General features: G+C 44.7%; 1 protein-coding gene and 1 long non-coding RNA gene across 5 annotated transcripts in view; one reads left to right on the plus strand and one right to left on the minus strand.

Moving 5' to 3' along the window:
* SCUBE2 (signal peptide, CUB domain and EGF like domain containing 2) overlaps nt 1-21,008 on the plus strand; it is an 81,823-nt gene that overhangs the window by 11,383 nt on the left and 49,432 nt on the right. For all 4 annotated transcript variants that reach the window (XM_055282471.2, XM_055282466.2, XM_055282468.2 and 1 more), the window contains exons 3-8: nt 994-1,119; nt 5,881-6,015; nt 10,986-11,111; nt 13,657-13,773; nt 14,490-14,579; nt 19,930-20,046. In XM_055282471.2, coding sequence (XP_055138446.1) covers nt 994-1,119; nt 5,881-6,015; nt 10,986-11,111; nt 13,657-13,773; nt 14,490-14,579; nt 19,930-20,046 — 711 coding nt within the window. The remainder of the gene's footprint in view (nt 1-993; nt 1,120-5,880; nt 6,016-10,985; nt 11,112-13,656; nt 13,774-14,489; nt 14,580-19,929; nt 20,047-21,008) is intronic.
* LOC134736887 (uncharacterized) lies at nt 14,800-21,003 on the minus strand. The gene is made up of 3 exons (XR_010121322.1): nt 20,716-21,003; nt 19,919-20,079; nt 14,800-15,925 (listed from the first exon to the last, which is right to left on the minus strand). It is a non-coding gene; the product is annotated as an uncharacterized lncRNA (long non-coding RNA).

Genomic DNA, 21,008 nt, shown 5'->3' on the forward strand with positions numbered 1-21,008 from the left:
CTAATTTTGTTTATTTTTTGTAGAGATGGGGGTCTCACTATGTTGCCCAGGCCAGCGACTCCTGGGCTCAATTGATCCTCCTGGCTTAGGCTCCCAAAGTGCACCCAAAGATCATGCCTAGCCATCCCAATATCTTAAAGATTTTTATCACATATTTTTTCTGAAAAGCTTTATATTGTTAATGCTTACATTTGGATCCCTGATCCATTTTGAGTTGATTTTTGTTATGGGATAAGGGTCTAAAGTCATCTTTTTGAATATGGATATCCAATTAAACCAGTGCCATTTGTTGAAAAGACAAGCATTTCTCCCAATAGATTACCTTAGCACTTTTGTTTAAAATCAAGTGGCCATAAGTAGAAGGATTTATTGCTGGACTCTCAATTCTGTTCCATTGATCTATACATCTGTCTTTATACCTGTACCATGCTGTCTTGATAACTGTAGGTTTATAATAAGTTAAAGTCCCCAAAATTTGCTCTCCTTTTTCAAAATTGTTTTTGCTCTTCTGAGTTTTTTGCATTTCCATGTAAATTTTACGATAAGCTTGTCAGTTCTGCAAAAACGTATCCTGAAATTTTGTGTGTGTTTTTATATCTTCTTATTTCTTACATGAAGATAACATATTACAGATACTCTTTTAATTTTGATTTTTTCATTTAATAGTATATACTAGAAATTACTCCAAATCAGTTCATAGAGATCTTCCTCATTCTCTCTCTTTTTTTAATAGCTGCGTAGTAGTCCATGGAGTAGAGGTACCATAATTTATTAAACTATTTTTCTATGTATGGAAACTTAGGTTGTTTACAGTATTTTGTCATTAGAAACAACACTGCAGTGAGTAACCTTGTGCATATTTGTTTTCCTATTGTTAGAGATGTATTTTCAGGTAGATTCCTAGAAGTGGAATGGCTGGTTAAAAGGTAAGTGCATATGTTTTCACATTAAAGAAATAGTACCTGTCTGGTTTACTTCTGTTTTATTCCTCAGACATCGATGAATGTGGAAATGAGCTCAATGGAGGCTGTGTCCATGACTGTTTGAATATTCCAGGCAATTATCGTTGCACTTGTTTTGATGGCTTCATGTTGGCTCATGACGGTCATAATTGTCTTGGTAAGGAAGGCATTTGGAAATGGCAGTTCTCCTTCACTCTCCCACCCCTTTCTTTCCCTTGGTGGAGACCTCCTCATGAAGACAAAAACGGGCTCAGAGCCTTGTGTTTTCTGCTCCCTTGGAAGTCAGACTCCGTGATAGAAAATGAGGTAAAATGTTTTAGTTTTATGTGATCATTCATAACATAAATCTTCTGTTAGTCCAAGGAGATGGGTGACATCGTCATTACTATTTATTGACTTTCTAGCATTGACTTGTCACCTTTTAAGATCTTTGGTCTTGTGTTGAGAGTCCTGACTTATAACCATTTTTTTTCAATGCTGCAAGTGTTTCTGTTTTAGAATTTGGAAAAACTCCTTGTCCTGAAGACTCCAAATGTGTGCTGGGGTTACAGCCAGCTAGACCCCCCTTTTTTCCTTGAAAAGGAGAGAAACTAAAATAGAAATCTTCCATGAACATCTTCCTAGTATTCCACAAAACAGAAACATCTGTTGGAGTTTTAGTCCCTGAGTTAGAGACTACAAAGAGTGTTGTTTACATTCATTCCTTATGCCAGGAATAAAACGGAACTTAGAAGCAGCTAGCAACTGCATGGGGTTGAGCGTTGGATAGTCTTAGAGGATGCAGCACTCCTGGCAGATAGGTATTTGTGGTTTGCTTTTTAAGGCTGGTATTAGTTGTACAGGAGAACATCATGGGAAAATATGGCATCAGTGTCCTTTGACACTCATGACCCTTCATATGGATAACTTCCCGAGGTCTACTTGGCCAACTAAGGAGCAGCAGAGCCAGGCCCTGGCTCTGTGGGGACAGCCATTCAGACACCCCCTTATGGTGGGGTAGGAATGGCCCTTTGATTAAATGCTTTGAGATCTGCATAAAAGGAACTAGAAAAAGTCCAGACAGAACTTGTGTGCTGTGTGTTGGGGCTCTGGAGTGGAGGAGAGGTTATTTCCATTTGGGACTTAACCCTCATATGACCTATATCTCACTTCAGTGTCTCCTGGAGCTCCATCCTGATGGACTCTGTTATTTCCTGTTGGTGCCCTGTGTGAGAGATCAGGCTTTGGGTGACACATCACATGGCTTTCCAAGCCTGCAACTGTCAGTAAGACTTGATTGCAGGTGAGGGAACCAGTAATCTTCTAGGCAGTCAGTACCACAAAAAGGCATATTTGAGAGACAATCCTGAGAGCAGGAATCAATATTAATTAAAAACTCAGACAAATGAAATCATTTTCAGTGTGTGATTTGTTGGGAGGCATACCACATGGGTTGCTCTTTTTTTTTTTTCCATTTTCAGGGGGAAATTTCCCTTTGACTTGCCAATGAGGGCATTTGGAGGTTGCGTATCTGATGGCAGACTTCATCGTTACTGTTGTGCTGTAATCCACAGCCTGGGGTGGCGGGGGGTAGTATAAGGTTACTAAGAGCAAGAACCATCCAGGGGCTAGGAACCTGGGCCAGGGCTGGTGGGCGGCTGTGAGTATCGGCGTGCTTGGAAACCCTGAAGGCAGAGTCTTTTCTTGCCTTTGTCAATAACGCAGATATTATCAACACAGAGTATCTCCATTTCCCCTCTGTGGGATCTCTTTGTGGACTCAGTAGCAAGGATCTGCCTTGCAGAGACACCTTGAGCATCTACGGAGTATTTCTGAATGGGGTAAGGACTCTTTAAAAGGAAGGCACAAGAAAATGAAGTACATTTAGAAGAGTAGGACCGGCACACATAGACACTTCCCCAACATTCAGATTTGAAAGGGCTGACCCAGTTTGTGGCAAGAAAGAAGCTCAGAGCCCTGACTTCTCCTGAGTTCTCTGGGATGACCCCTTCAATCTCCTCAGCCTCCTAACCACACATTAGCCACAAATATATTAGCTAGAAGACACAAGGTACAAACACCACTTAGCTTTGGCACTAAACACAGAGCACTTCAAGATCCTGAATGCCTGCAAGTCTGAAAAACTAAAGGCAGCTCTTCTATACAGCTCACCCCATCTGCCTTCGGTTTCTATTTTTGGAGTGTCTGGGAGCTCGTCATAGCTGTTTGGCTTTGTAGCAGTTGTTCACAACCCTGGCCGCACACTGGAATCACCTGAGAAGCTTAAAAAACACCATCACCTAGACTTCATCCAAAACTGGCTCTGTCAGTATCTCTGGAGGTGGCATCCAGGCATCAGGGTTCTGACACGTAGCCAGGGTTGAGAAACACTGTTTTATGGTCTGGAGAAGCTCACCAGCTTAGTGATAGATATTTGCGTACGTGGATACACACTTTTGTATTTATCCAACCAGACAGCATCAGCTAGCTAAATGACACATTTCTGATTGCCTTGGAGAAAAGAAATTGGGGGTTAAAGGTGGGGTGGGGGTGTGGCAGCTCAGAGGGGAGCACACCTTTACTCGCAGCCAATCCAGGAGTTGGTGTTCAGGGAGACAGACCTCTCCTGCTCACCTTGAGTCTTGCTGTGGAACACCTAGGCCAGGTGTGTTTCAGCACGGCTCATCCTCTGGAATGTGCTTCTTTCACCCTTTGGCATAGACAAGGGCAAGTTTGTTAGGCTTCGGGGGATGGCTTGAGTCCCATCAGTTTAGTCAGGCATCTGCTCAGTAGTATGGGAGGATAGAGGACTATAAGATCTGAAGCTTGAAACCAGATAACAGATATTTAAATGTGAGGTTTTATTTATTATGATTATTATGGATACGCCCAGGAGCTAGTGATTGGCACATGAGAAATTAGACTGGAGAAAATAAATTGATTTTATATCAGCCTTCTCTTTGAGCCTTTGTTGTCTGAAACTTTTCTGGAAGTTTTTCTTCTTTGGCTCGGGTGATGCCATCCTCTCCTGCTTGTTTGTTCATGCATTGAATAGTTAATCAGCACCTGCTGTATTCCAGGGCTGTGCTAATTAAAACAAAAATCTCTGTCCTCAAGGAGTTTGCAATCTAGTAGAGGTAGATGAGTAAAGGATTTTGAGGATGCAAGTCAGTAAGTGTAGCAATACAGCTGTGCACAAAGTATCATAGGCAGAGTGGGAGGAAGGTCCCCTAAGGCCGCCCTGACAGTGTGTGGCAGAAGGCTTCCTCCCTCCCTATCTCTCTGCTGGCTCCTTCCCTGGAGGCTCTTGGGACTCCTGCCATCTCCTCTGCCTCCTCCTTGCCCCTGGCAGGGTCTAGGATTCTACCTCTGACTGTCTCCTTTCTGCTCCCTTCCCACACTCCTGCCTTTGGCTCTCTCATTAGCCTCCACCACTTTATCAGGCAACTACAAATAAATGATTTCCAAAGCTGTGCTTACACCAGCAGATTCTCTTCCAAGCTCCCCACTAAGGTTTGCCACTTCCTACTGGACCTAGCCCTACATTTCAGCATTTCAGGCAGATCACCTCCCTGCCTTGGGGGTCAGGGGCAACCATATCTCCATTCCCATTTCTGTACCCAGCACTGGCCTTCCATGTTTCCCTTCCGGAAGGCCTTGGTGTCAACTTTCCATCCTCTAATGATGCCCACCTCATAGCCCACAAGGCTCCCAGCCCTGCAGGCACCTTGTCCACCCAGTCTTCTTCTCTGGCTTGGTTCCCAGCATCCCCGGCAGCCGCAGTGCTCTCCCCACTAGTGCTAGCTGTGGCTGTTGCAGATGCATGTGTGAAGCTGGACTCCCAGACTGCCCATTCTTCCCCTCCCTCTGTCCTGCCCTCAGCTGCTGCCTTGTATTTCTCAGAGTGAAGGGCCAGACTCTGTCCCCTACTCTAGTGGCTCCCAGCTGCTTCCCAAATTAAGGAGGCACTTCATTGCCTGGTATTCAGGATCCCGCAGTGTGACCCCAGTCTGTCCTCCCAGCTGTATCTCCTGTAACCTCCCTCATGTGCCCTATGCTCCAACCAAATGGGCTGGCCCACTGGTATCTGAATGTTCTCCATGCCTCCCAGCCTTTGTGCTACTGCTTACCCTCTCTTCCACCTATAATCCCTTCTTTCCTGATTTACAATTGGACAATCCTAAGGGCCCATCTTTTATTAGCTTGTCCTTAATTCATCCTGATACCCTATGACCAGATGTGATTTCTTTCCTTTGTACCACCTTTTATACCTTATATCAGAATCATTTGTGTATTTGTCTCTTGCTGAAGGGTATGCTCCTAGAGAGAAGGATTTTTTTTTTTTTTTTAGATAGAGTCTCGCTCTGAGGCCCAGGCTGGAGTGCAGTGGCATGATCTCGGCTCACTGCAACCTCCACCTCCCGAGTTCAAGTGATTTTCCTGCCTCGGTAGCTGGGATTACAGGCATGTGCCACCATGCCTATCTAATTTTTGTGTTTTTAATAGAGACGGGGTTTCACCATGTCGGCCAGGCTGGTCTTGAATTCCTGACCTCAGGTGATCCGCCTGCCTCAGCCTCCCAAAGTGCTGGGATTACAGGCGTGAGCCACCACACCTGGCCAAGGGAAGGAATTTTATCTTCCTTATCTATATTTTGCTGTCTCCTCTAGCACCATGCTTTGGAAAGAGAAGGTGTTCAACAAATATTTACTGAGCTGATGATCTTGTGTCCATGTGGTGATCCTGGCCAAGTGAGCCCCAGACCCATAAGGACTGGGTAATTGTCTGTGGACCTCACTGACTTTGATTCTGAAAGCTTCTGTGGTGCAGGGACATGAAGAGGAACCTCATCTTTGCTTAGCAGGGTCCCTGAGCTGCTGGGTGAGGTGGGGCATTGAAACAGTCACCAAAGCAAAGGCTAATCCCTCTCTCCTTCCAGATGTGGACGAGTGCCTGGAGAACAATGGCGGCTGCCAGCACACCTGTGTCAACATCATGGGGAGCTATGAGTGCTGCTGCAAGGAGGGGTTTTTCCTGAGTGACAATCAGCACACCTGCATTCACCGCTCGGAAGGTACCTCTGCCCAGCTGTGGATGAGGGCAGAGTCACATCTGAGACCCCCTCCCTTGTGCACGCACACACACACTGACTCTAGAGGGGAAGCACAGGGCACAGAAAGTCTGGAGGCCTGAGGACGAGTCCAGACTCCACTGCTGGGTAACCGTGGGCAAGTTATTTGAACTTCAACTTCCTCACCTGGCAAAATAGGTGCACTGGACTGGGTGAGCTCTGAGGTCCTTTCAAACTCTCACATTCTCTGATTCTAATCTTTACATAGAATACATTTCAAACATGACTAGATGTCTCAGGAGCAATATAGTGGATGATCTGCCAAGTTTTTCAAAAAGGTGCTGAAAACCACAGCACCAGTATGAGCCTGCTCCCTGCTCTGGGTGGGTAGGGAGGAGGCTGGATCCTTCCCATGCAGACTTTCAATGAAGTGCCCTGTTTTCAGCCCCAAGCTAGATCTGGCCCTTCCATATTTTGCATTTTTGAGTTCCGAGGGGCAGAAGGGCTCCCTCCCTGGACTCTCCTTGCTGTGGTTTACTTCACCTATGTCACCATTTATCATTCCTCTGTAAATTTGCCAGAAACTCTTCTCTTCTGATGTCCTTCTTTTCATTCTCTTTGCTTTGAGTTTATACCTTTTTTCATTCCTCTGTTACTTAGTAGATTCTCGAGAGGAAGAGGCATTAAGTACATGTGGCCAATCAGTTATTTTTAACTGAATGTCATACTTTTAACTCTTCCCTGCTCTTTCTTAAGCTAAAGAGTCACATTTTGGTGGCTGTGTTTCTCTTGGAGTTGCATCTGCCTATTTTTAGGGGAAGTGCCCTAAATACTAGCCTATTAACCCCTTTGGCCATGTGCTGCTTATTCTTTCCCATTACTTAAGAACGAGGTAATTTTAAGTTCTTCTACTACTTAATCACAAATTTATAGATTGTTTTAATCCTGGTCTTGGTAACTTTTCAAGGGTTTCTTCATGGAAGATGATTTTTGTCTCATTTTCCAAGGATGGCGGCTCACACCTTATACCTAACTAGAATACCTGTTTGGGTACTAAGAAAAATTGTCAGAGGAACCCCCAGGGGCCAATGGGTTTGATGGTTATCATCACCCAGAGCCTGCTCATTCTCAGCGTTGGGGGCGGGGAAGTCACACGCACTGGCTTTGATCAGGCAGATTTCCTATCTTGTGCCAGGTGTGGCCCTTGATAAAGTAGCAGTTGGGTTTCATTTTCCTGCCAGGTTCTCTGGGGTCATTGGTGTGCCCTGCACTCTTGTCCGATGCAGGCCAAATTCGAGGTGGGAATGAATTAGGAGGCCAGTGGCACAGCGTGATCTGAATCTCAGGACATCTCTCCTTTTGATTGCTCAAAGCTGCTTCCTGGGAAGTCACTTTGGCTTCCTCTGCAGGTGGCTGGGGAGGGATGTGGGACCTGCAGGTTAAAGCCATCGCTTGAGCCCTCCCAGTCTGGGTCCCACCCAGTCACAAAGCAGCTGGTAGTGATTAAGATCACCTCTTCTCCTTGCACTTCCAGAGCCCTGACTCAGCCCCGCTCTCCCCTCCTGCAAGCCCCCGGACTGATGAGAGACACAGGCTCCTCATAACAGAAGCAAATACAAATGCAGTTCCTTTCTGCAAACTGTGTTTTCTAAATTTTCTACAATTCAGACATTCTTGGATCCCCTAAAGAGTATTTAAAGTGAACATTTTTGTCTGGAACTAAAACCAAAATCCAAGAATTTGAGTTGTGGTCTGGAAGTGCTCTCTGTGATTTTCTGTTGTGTTTCAACCTGATTGCTTGGCAAATTCATGGGAGTGTCAGCCAACAGATTATAGGAATTGGTAACGGAGAACCTTTGCATCCTAGGGTTTTGATTAGAACAGTCTGTAAAAAGTTTTCTTCTAGGATTTCCTCTCTGATGTGCACATTAAACTCTATGAAACTGTAGGCTTAAAAAGTCACAGTGGTGCCAGGCGTGGTGGCTCACGCCTGTAATCCCAGCACTTTGGGAGGCCGAGGCAGGCGGATCACAAGGTCAGGAGATCGAGACCATCCTGGCTAACACGGTGAAACCCCGTCTCTACTAAAAATACAAAAAATTAGCCAGGCGTGGTGGCGGGCGCCTGTAGTCCCAGATACTCGGGAGGCTGAGGCAGGAGAATGGCATGAACCCAGGAGGTGGAGCTTGCAGTGAGCCGAGATTGCTCCACTGCACTCCAGCCTGGGCGACAGAGCGAGACTCCACCTCAAAAAAAACAAAACAAACAAAACAAACCAAAACAAAACGAAACCCACAGCGGATACCTTAAAAGTGATTAAAAGAAGGTAACACAGGAAGCTAGTATTTTCTATTGCTGTTGTTTTTAATAATTATTTACAAAACGTTCTTTAATATAGGGCATCATAATCATTGACTCTGAGGGAAAGCTCAAGATACTGATTTTTTATTTTTATTTTTTTTATCCTTATAGACTCCAAAGCTGTGATAAAGAGACTGTGTGTTTTCACCCATATAATGAGGGTAGGCTGGAGAGAAACACATCACCCCCGGCCCGCCTTTGTTCCTATTCATGGGTGCTCAGGCTCTCAGAATGAGCACTCCTCTTTTGTGTGTTCTGAGAATATTTAGATGGTGTACTGAGGCCTTTTCAGGGCAACGGGGAAGGTGTCAGGGTGGCAAAGTGGAGGCTGTGCTTTCAGCACGACCTGTTACCCATTTTATGTCATGTTTTCCTCCCAATTCACAAGGCATATTTTTATTTGGTTTCCAGAAATAATCTTCAGTGGAGCCCTGATCTTGGGGTGCACCAGAGTGGGGGATTTACAGTGTTTCTGAGCTGTTTCCCTTCTGGTGGACAAACCATCCCGGACGTGACAACCAGACCAATTTTGGAAAGAGCTAGGGCCATTTGCTGGGCTGCCTAGTTTGGAACAGATTAATCTGCTCACCCCAGCAGTGGTCTTGCATTAAGTCAGGGTGCTATGAAAGGCTTTGAGGTCACTTCTTGAAAAGCTGTCAGCATTTCCAGAGCCATTTAAGTCTCTATTATGTCTTGGTAACTTCAGGTGTAGCTTGATGTGGTAGGACATTAGGTGGTAGGTTCTCTATGTATCACAATGGCATCTGGCATACAGGCATTCTTACGAAATATTTCTTGTGTAGGTGAATTACTCTGAGGCAGTAAAGGTCACTTTGCAAATGTCTTAACAGTCTTGTAAACAGAGTGAAAAAGTAGCAGTAGCTGGCCTGTTTGGGAGTGTACTTTCCAGGTGTTCCTGCCCCCATTTCTTGGGCACTATTATATTATATTTACCCCCGAGAACTACTTACTTCCCATGCTCTGCTGACCCAAGGACAAACACAACCCTTTCTGGGCCTTCTCAGAAAGACAGGACACTGCTTCTAGAGGCAGCTGTCACCTCCCGTGCCATCTCAGTACTGGGGTGCAAATCACATCTTTGGAATTACCAGCCAGAGCAAGAGAAAGCTTTCCACCAATCCAGTGCAAGTCTCTTTCTGTGTTAATTGACAGCCACCCTTGGCATGGATGAATGAATCCCAGCAACCAGCAGACTGAGTGCTGGAGTGCAGACAGCTCATAACTGTCAGGCAAAAGAGCAAGAGGGTTTTAAGAGAGACTCCGGAAAGTATGGGATATATTAACCCTTGCACTGTCTTTTGGAAGGAATGACATCTGTTTGTGTTAAAACAATTGTTCCAGTTAAGCACAGTTTGACAGCTCTGGAGTGGGAGCTGGAGAGAGAACTTTGACTTCACTAGAACCTATTGGTTAAGGTTTTAGGGGCACAATATAGAAGGGTGTTGGATTCTAGAGAAGTGAAAGCAACCTTTTTGTACGCGTGTTGAAAACAGTGCCCTGCTAGTATTAGAGTGTCTCGTTGGTAGAGAGCCAATGACAACCAAGTCCCTACTCTCAGAGATGTTTTAGAGTGACATTGCACGAATGCAAAGAAGCAACATAGGAACAGGTAATTAATCATAAAGTATAAACTGAGCAGATGTCTTGAAAATATTCTAGGGTATGAAAAGAATTCCTTCAGGATGCTGGCAGGCAGCAGGATCTCAAAGAATTAGTTTTGAGATGAGGCAGAATGCTGGTAAACCACACGGGCAGTTACCTTGCTAGCGCCCCCTCATTTAGATGCGTGCCGAGCCCTGCAGGAGCAGAAGCAGCTGTTCCCCTTCCCACCATCGTACCACAAGGTTGAGCCTAATCAGAATTTACTGTGTACCTCAAAAGAATTGTACAGCAGCTACCACACATGAGCACACTCCCTCCTTCTCTCTCTGTCTGTCTCCTCTCTCCCTCGCTCTGTTCTTGTTGCTGTTGCTGTGTGATGCTGTCTGTCAGAGGCTTATGCCCTGAGGGAGGTATCAAGGGAGTGGCTGAAGGTGGTCACAGAAGACAGATCCCTGGGCATGTGGCCCATATGAGGATGCCAAAATGCCACAGTCACACTTACCTCAGAAGGGTGGGATTGGTGGGGGTAGAGAGGGGTGTTGAAATGTTTTGAAAATTATCTTCAAGAGCATGTGAAAAAATTGAGAATCTTGATCATTCTATCTGCACATTTTCTTAGGAGGATTCTCCTTTTCTCTTTACATTCTTGATCAGCTCTTGGGTAAAGATATGGCAGAGATAAGAGCATGAGTACCAGTTCCTGCAGTCAGCAGGCTCTGATCCTGCATGCAGTAGAGAGCTCCAGTGTATTGGGAAGGCTCCCAACTCGTTAGGAGAGTTGAGACATCATATCTCTTGGGTGACAGAAGAAATTTTTCATGTGTATTAATTGGCCTAGGTTGACTTTAATGACATACACTTTTCAAATGTGGGGCTGATGGTGACCTAGGCAGACAGATCTGTGGGCCACCCCTTAGCCCTTTGCCGCTCTCCCAGGCTCAGGATTCTGACCATAGCCTAGTCACCTGTTGCACACTGCTGTTTTTCAGAGGGCCTGAGCTGCATGAATAAGGATCACGGCTGTAGTCACATCTGCAAGGAGGCCCCAAGGGGCAGCGTCGCCTGTGAGTGCAGGCCTGGTTTTGAGCTGGCCAAGAACCAGAGAGACTGCATCTGTAAGTATGGGCCAGTGCACACCTGCCATGGGAACCGTCGTATTCCAGAGGCTGCCTTCTGTGGCCCAGCTCAGAAGCACCACCTCATGGCACGGCTGCAGCAGCAGGGAAGGCAGTTAGCATGGGATACCGACCTCTACCAAGTACTTGTTCACTGCAGAAGGGCGGTCTCCCTTAGGGAAGGGAAATGATATTTTAAAAAGGAACTCATCAGGAGAAAATGAAATTCAGGAGTAAGGAGTATGAATGTTGGGGGGCAGTTCTCCCTGTTCGCACAGAATAAAACCAAATTTCCTCATCTGGCAATCACAGCTTTTTGCCACCAAGCCCTGCTTCCCTTATAAACCTCATCTGCCTCCTTTCCACAGACACTACTCCCCTTGCCTTTGGAGAACAGCCCAAATTCTTTGATGCCTCCAGGCCTTTCCCAAGCCCTCCTTCCTTCCGGGTGTGGTGGACTCTCACTCAACCTTCAATATTCTGTTTAACTTCTAATAAGGATAAGTATAATAGCTACCTTTTGGTGGGGAATTTATTTTGTGCAAAGGCTTGTCTCAAGATGTGCCATATCCCATTTAATTCTTACAAGCACCGCCCTGTGAGCTCAGTATTGTTACACTCATTTTCAGTTGTCAAAGTTGTGCAGAAGGTGAAGCAACAAGGTCACACAGGGAGTGAGTGGCAAATGAGTGTTCAAACCCTAGTCTGTTTAGCTCTAAAGCTGTGCTCTTAATCCCATGCTACCATCCTCTGCTATCAGAAGCCTCCTGGGTGCTTCAGACAGGGCAGCCATTTTGTAGTTTGGCTCCCACAGCACTCTCCTCAGCTGTATAGCTCTGGGTTGACTTGCGTGTTGCTGTGTCTGTCTCCCCGGCTATGAGCCTCTCCAAGTCAGGGACCTTGTCTCATTTTTCCTCTCAGTCCTCCCCTGGTGCCTGCTATGGGATGTTCTCAGTACACTTGTGTTTAATGAGTGGGTAAATGAGTGGTCTACACCATCGGGCCGCAGCTCCCGCACCACGACTGTAGTAACAAAACTCCACCTGGGAACAGGAAACCACTGGCAATTCATGGTGTTCCTAAACCACGATTTATGCCAGGGGAAGCACTGAGGGGTTCCCTTTAGGAACCTGCCCAAAGCCATGGACAGAAGACCCCTGCCATTTGGTGGGGATGGTGGTTTATGGTGAGTAGGAGATGAGGGGACAGTTTCGCTGGTGAGGGACTTCTCTCCATTGTCTCCCCTCACAAAGCAGACTGCCACCCCAAAGCTGTCCAAGCCAAGGCTGTGCCACTATCACACTCAAGCAACAGGTTCTGACATGCTCTTAGGGCCCCTCAAAGTCAGGCTGTCCCTGAGGGCTTCCAGTGAGCTAGCAGAGTGGAGGCCATTTTCCCACCTCCAGATCTTCGAAAGGAAGACCCAGGCCCTCCAAGACTCACCTGTGGGGCGAGACCCTCAACATTCAAAGTCTTTCAGGGGACAGTTGCTGAAGGGGGCGGGGGAGGCACCTGTAAACTTGTTTTTAAAGATTTTAAATGTCTTTAAGATATCACTGCTCAAATAATATTGTTATATATTAACATTTTTTAATTTTAACATTAACATATTTTAACATTAACATTATTAACATTTTTAACATTATAACATTTTTAACATTAACATATATTATTTGAGGAATTAACAAAGAAAAACTACGATCTAGAATCTCACCACCTAACCAGCTGTTTCAATTTTTTCATATTCCTATTTAGTTGTTGTTCATATGCATACACAATTTTTACATAGCTATAATCACAGGACACCACAAGTATGTAATTAGTTCTTTTGAATTAGAAAAATTACAAAGGGCCTATGTAAAATGCAAACACTCCAAAGCATATAAAGAAAATATGCAGTTTCCCCCCTCCTGTTTCCCTTACCAGAGGTAACCACAGTTAACAGTTTGATGAATAGATAGTTTTGTAGTTGGCTTTTTTTTTTTTGGCCTATCATCAATACATTCATATATAGTCTTGATAATTACCAGTTAATGTCACATTAATTGTGTGCAGAATCATCCTGTGATTATCCTTCCTTCTAACTAATCTAGATTGAATCTGATGAGAGAAATTCTGACATATATGTACAAATTAAATATTGTCTGTTTTATTCCAGCATAAAGTGCTATAGCATTTCCCAAAGCCCCAGTACAGCTGTATTAATAGGTAAACTTCTCTAGATAGAACAAAGCAGTAGTCTAGAATCTCTTGGTATAATTTCGCTTACATAATAAAAATCTCTCCCCCAACTCTTCCATCTCCCTCTTCCTGTATGACTTTGTTTAAACCCATGTTTCAGCATTTCTACAATCTGTATGGTAACTATCTGCCTACACAGACACCACAGGGTCTGACTTGGAGTTATGTCTTTCGTGCACCATGCCTGGCATGCAGTAGGTGCTCAAATACTTGCAGAATGAAAATCAGAGTTTCTCTGGAGCAAACACAGCCCTGTGTTTGTGGAAATATCAGTGCTTTATGTATTGATTCATTTTGCTGTCAGTGACCTGTAACCATGGGAACGGTGGGTGCCAGCACTCTTGTGAAGATACAGCTAACGGCCCAGAGTGCAGCTGCCATCCACAGTACAAGATGCACACAGATGGGAGGAGCTGCCTTGGTGAGTGGTAACCCCAACACTGAGTGAGGGTCTGCCCCAGCCTGCCTGTCCCTACCCCTACCCCTTAATGGTGTTTAGCACAGATGCAGGCTGTTTCCCGTGCATTTGCTCCCCTACAGGCCCTGTGCTACTTTGCATGCTGCAGTGGGAGTGGTCTAGGCCTGTGGGGAAGGCCCTTCTCTCCCTGTGTGACCTTGGGAAGCCCTTCCTCCTCTCCTGGACTAGGCTGCTCCTAATGCTGGTATTTCAGAGACTGGCACAACACCTCCCAGGAGGCCAGGGCAGCACGAAGTTAGAGCTGTTTGTAATGATGCGGCACTTCTGACCAGCAGGAGCCAGGGCCGTATATTTCTGGCGGGATGCCTGCCTTGCCCTTCACGGTGTGTCCTTCACTAGCTCCATTTTAGAGGTTTCCAGGCCCAAGACTCTTTTTGTCCTTGACTCAGGGGACTGAAGCTTGCATTCCCTAGTGTCTCTTTGGTCAGTGCAATATACCTCCAAAATCTTTTCCATGTTTAATGTTTGCTAAGGATCTGTGGCCATTTAACGTGCTATGTCTCCCACAGGGCCTCATTACAACACATTTTTATTGCGTGAACAGAGTCACATATCTTTCATTGCTCTTATGTCTGGGATTTCAGCAAACACAGTTGTATAGCGGATGAGCAATCTAACTCATTCAGTCTGAGAACTGTGCTCTTTTGCTTCTCTTGTAGAGCGAGAGGACACTGCCCTGGAGGTGACAGAGAGCAACGCCACATCAGTGGTGGATGGGGATAAACGGGTGAAACGGCGGCTGCTCATGGGTAGGCACCTTCACTCCCTTTCCTTGGCCACTGCAATTGTCCTTTTCCCTCCCCAACTTATTGCATCAGACCTGAACTTGGGAGCCACATGCCCTCAGACCAGCTGGACCGGGGTGAGCAGCTCCTGTGAACCAGGGTGTGTGTCTGTTCTTCACCAGTGCTGTTGCTTAATCACCAACCAAGCAAGACCCCTGGTCTCGTGGCCATCAGAATAATCAGGTTAACATCCCAATGCAGCCCCCACCTAGCTGTAAGACTTGGCAAACTGCCCTGAGGCTCTGTCTCTTGGTCTTTCTTTGAAATGGATGTAGTAAAGGCTACCTCTTAGGGCCAGGGTTTTCGCCCATTTTCATACTGCTATAAAGAACTACCTGAGACTGGGTAATTGATAAAGAAAAGAGGCTTAATTGACTCACAGTTCCACATGGCTGGGGAGGCCTCAGGAAACTTATAATCATGGTGGATGGCAAAGGGAAAGCAAGGTACCTTCTTCACAAGGTGGTAGGATAAATGCAGGAGGAACTACCAAACACTTGTAAAACCACAAGATCTCATGATCTCACTCTATCATGAGAACAGCATGGGAACCGCCCCCAAAATCCAGTCACCTCCACCTGGTCTCTCCCTTGACACGAGGGGATTACGGGGATTATAATTCAGGATGAGATTTGAGTGGGGACATAAAGCCTGACCATATCAGTTGGGATGCTCAATTAAAATAATAATATGGAAAGGTGCCCAGAGTCTAGTGCCTGGGACTGAGTGGGTGGTCATTGAGGTCAGCTCTCTTCCTCTGAAGCAGCCTCTAGCTCAGAATGGTGGCTAGTCTTTTTTTGTGTCCACTGAGTCTTCTATTTCTGACTCAGCTGATGATAATGGTAGAAGAGATGAATGGAGAGGGGCAGCACTTGGCTGTGGGACAAGGGAAGGCCTGCCTGAAGGTCCAGCAGTCAAGCTGGAGATGAGCAGAAATAGAAGTGGTGGCCGTGGGGGTGGGAGTCAGACAGATCCTTTGGCGCGTTACTCCTTCTGGAGAAAGTCTGGCTCAGCCTAAACAAAACCCATCTTTTGACAGTTTCTGGATTTAACAGTCAGGCAACATATCATACAGCCATTGGTTACCAAGCAGGTAACCTTTCTGAGCTCTTTAGAAATTATAATTTTTCATTGTCTTAAGTGAAAATAGTACAAATGAATAACACAGAAACTTAATTACTTCTAGGCTTGTAATGAAACTCATCATTTCCTTGTCTCATAACTTCCCATTTCCTCATCCCTTTTGCCAGAGGCAACAATAGTCAATTCTTCGAGCTGTTTCTTCTTCTGGCTCCTCCTCCCCCATATTTCTGAAAAAATGAAGGGTATGCAGTTATTTTTCTTCTTCTTTCTTTTCTTTTTTTTTTTTTTTTTTTTTTTTTTTTAGACAGAGTCTCACTCTGTTGCCCCCAGGCTGGGGTGCTGTGGTGTGATCACATCTCACTGCAACCTCCGCCTCCCAGGCTCAAGCGATTCTCTCACCTCAGCTTCCTGAGTAGCTGGACTATAGGCATGTGCCACTGCGCCTGGCTAATATTTGTATTTTTTGTAGAGACAGGGTTTTGCCCTGTTGCCCAGGCTGGTCTCGAACTCCTGGGCTCTAGCCATCTGCCTACCTTGGCCTCCCAAAGTGTTTGTATTACAGGTGTGAGCCTTCATGCCTGGCCCTACAGTTATTTCTTGATGTGTCTGTTTTAGATGGTAGCTTTTAACTTCCTGTTATAAAAGACTAGGATTTAGCTCTCACTGCTTCCCCCCGCCAATACACACACACACATCTGACCTCTCCCTATACCCTTAATATAGTTTTCTCGCAATTTAAATCAATATTATGTGCTTACATTATTCTGACTTTGAATATCTAAATACGATTCACCTGAGTCACGTAATGTGCTATGATTATATTTTCTTTGTTTGCTTAGTTTTCTAAGTACCTCTTACCAATTCTTCTGCAAATTTCTGACAAAGCTGTAAAACACTTTTCAATGTGTTCAAATACAGTGTAGGTAACTAATCAAATCAATTTTCTTGGTGAAAAAGTTTCCTCGGAGGCTTCCAGCCTGCCCTAGCAGGGCCTGGCTGTCTTGGCTGAGTGCATGTCTCTCATCTGGGCATTCACCATCAGCCTACAATTCCCTTTGCCGCTCTCCTGTTCGGTGGATCCTATGTCTTGTCTCTCATTAGTTTATCCGGTGAATGAGATAGAGGTATTTAAAAATTTGCATGCCTGAAAATGCCTTTATATTCTACCTGCACCCTTTATTGAGAATTTGGCTCAGTGTAGAATTCAGAGTTGGAAAGAATTTTCCATCACTGTTTTGAAGTTAGTGCTCCATTGTTTTCAAGAACGCAGAGTTGTTTTGAGAAGTCTAAAATCATTTTTACTCTTGATCCTTTGTGTGAGACCTGTGAAAGCTTCTCTCTGAAAGCTTCCAGGATCTTCTCCTCCTCCCCAGTGATCTGAAGTTTTATAATAATGTTCTTTATTGTGGGATTTTGCCCACCTATTTTTAGTACTTTTCAATATGAACATTCAAGTCCCTTGGTTCTGAGAAATTTTCTTACATTTTTTTCTTTGATAAATTGCTTTTTCTTTCTTTTTTTGAGACAGAGTCTTGTTCTGTCGCCCAGGCTGGAGTCCAGTGGTGCAATCTTGGCTCACTGCAACCTCCACCTCCCAGGTTCAAGTGACTTTCCTGCCTCAGCCTCCCCAGTAGCTGAGACTACAGGCACATGCCACCATGCCTGGCTAATTTTTTTTTGTATTTTTAGTAGAAAAGGGATTTTGTCATGTTGGCCAGTCTAGTCTCGAACTCCTGGCCTCAGGTGATCCACCTGTCTCGTCCTCCCAAAGTGCTGGGATTACAGGCGTGATCCACTGCACCTGTCTTCTTTGATAAATTTCTTCACTCCATTTTCTCTGTTCTTTCCCTCCAGAACTCCTGTTAGCTGGCTGTTGTAACTCCTGGATTGACCCTCTAATTTTTTTTTTTTTTCTCTCCCTTGTATTTTTATTCTTTTTCTTTTCTCTCCTTTGTATTTTTGTTCTACTTTCTAGGAGAGTTTTCATTTTTTTCTTCTAATCTTTCCACAGGATAAAGTTTTCATTTTCATATTTTAATTTTTCAAGAATTTTACTTTGGCCTTTTGCTTTAGGAACCTGTTCTTATTTCATGGATGCTTTTCTTGTCTCCCTGAGGAAATTTATTATGAGATTTTAACTGCTCTTTTGTTCTCTAAATTATCTTTGTTTCCTCCAGGTTTCTTTTTCCCTGTTGGTTTCATCTGATGTATTTATTCCGTATTAGAGGCTTTCCAGAAATGTCTAGTGATTCTTGACCAATTTTTCATATTTAATAGTAAAATACTAAAAAGCCAATTGTATATTCTATTGATTTGTGGGCTTCATGTTTGGGTGACGAGGCAGTGACTTAGGCATTTCATCTGGAAATCCTCGAATGCTAATATCGTTAGGTCTTTTTGCTTGCGCAGGTCAATTTAGCTGGAGAGGAGTCCTTCAACCACCTGCCTGTAGGCTTGGCTGCTAGCATCCTGGGTTGCAGTGTTGTTTCAACATAGCTTTTTGGAACTTTCAATGGCTGTTATTTTAACATAGCTTTTGGAATTTTCATTGGCTTTAAATCTGCCAGTAGGGAGCTGAAGGAGTTGGGGGAAGAGGGATGAGGGTTAGGGATCTCTTTTTCAGGGTATAGACTTTCACCTGACGGTGCCACCCTCTCCTCCTCTGCTATTCCTGGTGCCCTTGAGCCTGGTACCTCTCTGGTCCAGACTTCTCTGCTATAGCCAGAATAGGAGAAGGGTAGTCACATGACTATGTGGAATTAAGGAGGAGCTCTGAGGTTTATCTCTTTCATATGTAGACTTTCCATAATCTTCCTGTTTTTAACTCTGTCCTCATTTCTGCCTGTAGAATAACTTGATACCTCCAATTCCTGAGTCTTTCTGGGATTCTGGGGCTCACATGAGTTTACCAGCTGTTGGCACCTCCTCTGCAGACCGCTAGGATCTAGCTTTCTTCTACGCCAGATACTGCTCTCCTGCTAACATGTCACTTCCAGAATGTTTGACATCTTTCATCTATTGTCTTTTCTTCTATTTTCTTTGTCCTTAAGGATTTATACTTTAAAAAAATCAATTTATTCTCATATTCGTGAGGTTTTGAAAGGAACAGAGATAAACATACGTGTACTGTCTGCATATTTATTTAGGATTAAGCTTGTCCCCTTCAGGGTTCCTTTTTTTTTTCTTTTCTTTTCTTGAGACAGGGTGTCGCTGTGTTTCTCAGGCTGGAGTGCAGTGGCACAAACATGGCTCACTGCAACCTTGACCTCCTGGGCTCAAGTGATCTTACTGCTTCAGCCTCCTGAGTAGCTGGGACCACAGGTGTGCGTCACCAGGCCTCACTAATTTTTTAAAATTTGTGTAGAGATGGGAGTCTCACCGTATGGCCCAGGCTGGTCTTGAACCCCTGGGCTCAGGCGATCCCTCCTGCCTCAGCCTCCCAAAGTGTTGGGATTACAGGGGTAAGCCACCACCCTCGCCACCACCCCCCACCCCCAACCTTTAAAGTGAGGCAGCTATGGTAGAAAAATCATGTTTCTGGATGCCTAGATGCTAACAATTCAATGAATGTTGAACAGCACTTGTCTATTACTTGGACTAACTGTATGAGATACAGAACTAGAAGGCTGTTTGCTTATTGTTCCTTATCTCCATAGTTGCAATTTAACAATTGTGGCTTATTTTTCATGTGGTTATGACAGGGCTTTCTCCTTTCAGGGAAAGTGAAACTTCAAATTTGAGTAAATTGGTGGTTGCAAGGATGAAGCCAGTAGTCTACAACAAGGCAGTGGTTGGGGCGGCGATGCTTACCCACTCTTGCTTTGCCCATTACTCATATTGAAGGGAGAAGGCTCAAGATGAAGAAAGGACCATCCCCTTTGCCCTGTTCTGCACTCACCTCTAGCCTGCCAGATGTGGTCCTACTTAGGTTGCTGGCTGCAGATCAGCAGGAACTTTGAGTGGCTTTAAATCTGCCAGTAGGGGGAGTGGCTCTGCAGATTGGGAGACATCTTTATCCCTCTGGTCACCCTGACAATCTTCCTTAGGAACTAGAACTCATTTAGGTGGGTGGGAGGAGCTGCACCTGCTCTCCCTCTAGCCCATCTGCAGGTAGCAGAGACTTGGGGTATAACCATGAGTACCCCACCATGCTTCTTGGCTTCTGTGACCTTCGTCAGCTGTATCAGCACTTCTTTGGGAAGCTAATTGTCTTTTCTTACCTCCTTGCCAGAAACGTGTGCTGTCAACAATGGAGGCTGTGACCGCACCTGTAAGGATACTTCGACAGGTGTCCACTGCAGTTGTCCTGTTGGATTCACTCTCCAGTTGGATGGGAAGACGTGTAAAGGTAGCCTTCACCTCCCCAGGGAGGCTGGGTGCCCTGTTATGGAGGGAAGACCCATGCTGCTAACATATGGGGATAAAGGCAACAATACCCTCTATAGCCCACGTGACTCCAGATTTGCTTATGATTCATATCAATGGGAGCTTTTTCCCCCTGGGCTAATGGAAGGTTATAATTGAGTAAGCTTAATTAGAACCAACACTTAATTACACTAATTGTTGAGGAGGTCAGCCTCTACAAGCATCAAATAATTCATTTCAGACAGTGGCCTTATTAGAAAAAGGCAGTTAAAGGAAGCATTCATTTGCAGGAGATAATATCAACATATCATACATAATAGCCTAGAGATTATTATGTAAATAACAGTCAAGATGATTATCCAGAGGACTTAATGAATAACTGTACCATTAACTTTTACTGATGAAGAGCGACCCCAATGACTTGCCCGTATTTCATGGGCAAGAGTACAAAGGATTAGCCCTTTAGCATGATAAAAAGTAGATAACCAATTGCCAGGCGAAACTGGGAAAAGATAAGATTGAGTAACAGGAATCATTTAAAAACACTGAGGCTATTTGATCATTGTGTAATTTGCCAAAACAAATGCTCTAGTCCTTTATAGCTTTAATCATTAAACTTGAATACATAGTGTACTAAAGGGAGCCATCTTACCTTGAGAGAGCAATACAAAGATGAGAATGTAACAGGACATCATCATTCTTTCCCAGAGTTTGTTTCCTTAATGCCAATTAAGGGCATCATAAGTCAGCGTTCTCAAGACGATGAAACGCTTGTCTTTCAAAACTGGTTAAGCCAGATAAGAAAACATGTATAAGGTTAAAAACATCAGCAAAGATCCTTAAATGCTTTATGAGTCCTTTTCTTAATTTCAGAGACTAATCAACACACACAATGGCCCTTCAGGGAGTTGTGGGAAATGAGGCAAGTATTGCTCTCTGATATGC

The sequence above is a fragment of the Symphalangus syndactylus genome, chromosome 6 (assembly GCF_028878055.3).
Source record: "Symphalangus syndactylus isolate Jambi chromosome 6, NHGRI_mSymSyn1-v2.1_pri, whole genome shotgun sequence".
Taxonomy (NCBI): domain Eukaryota; kingdom Metazoa; phylum Chordata; class Mammalia; order Primates; family Hylobatidae; genus Symphalangus; species Symphalangus syndactylus.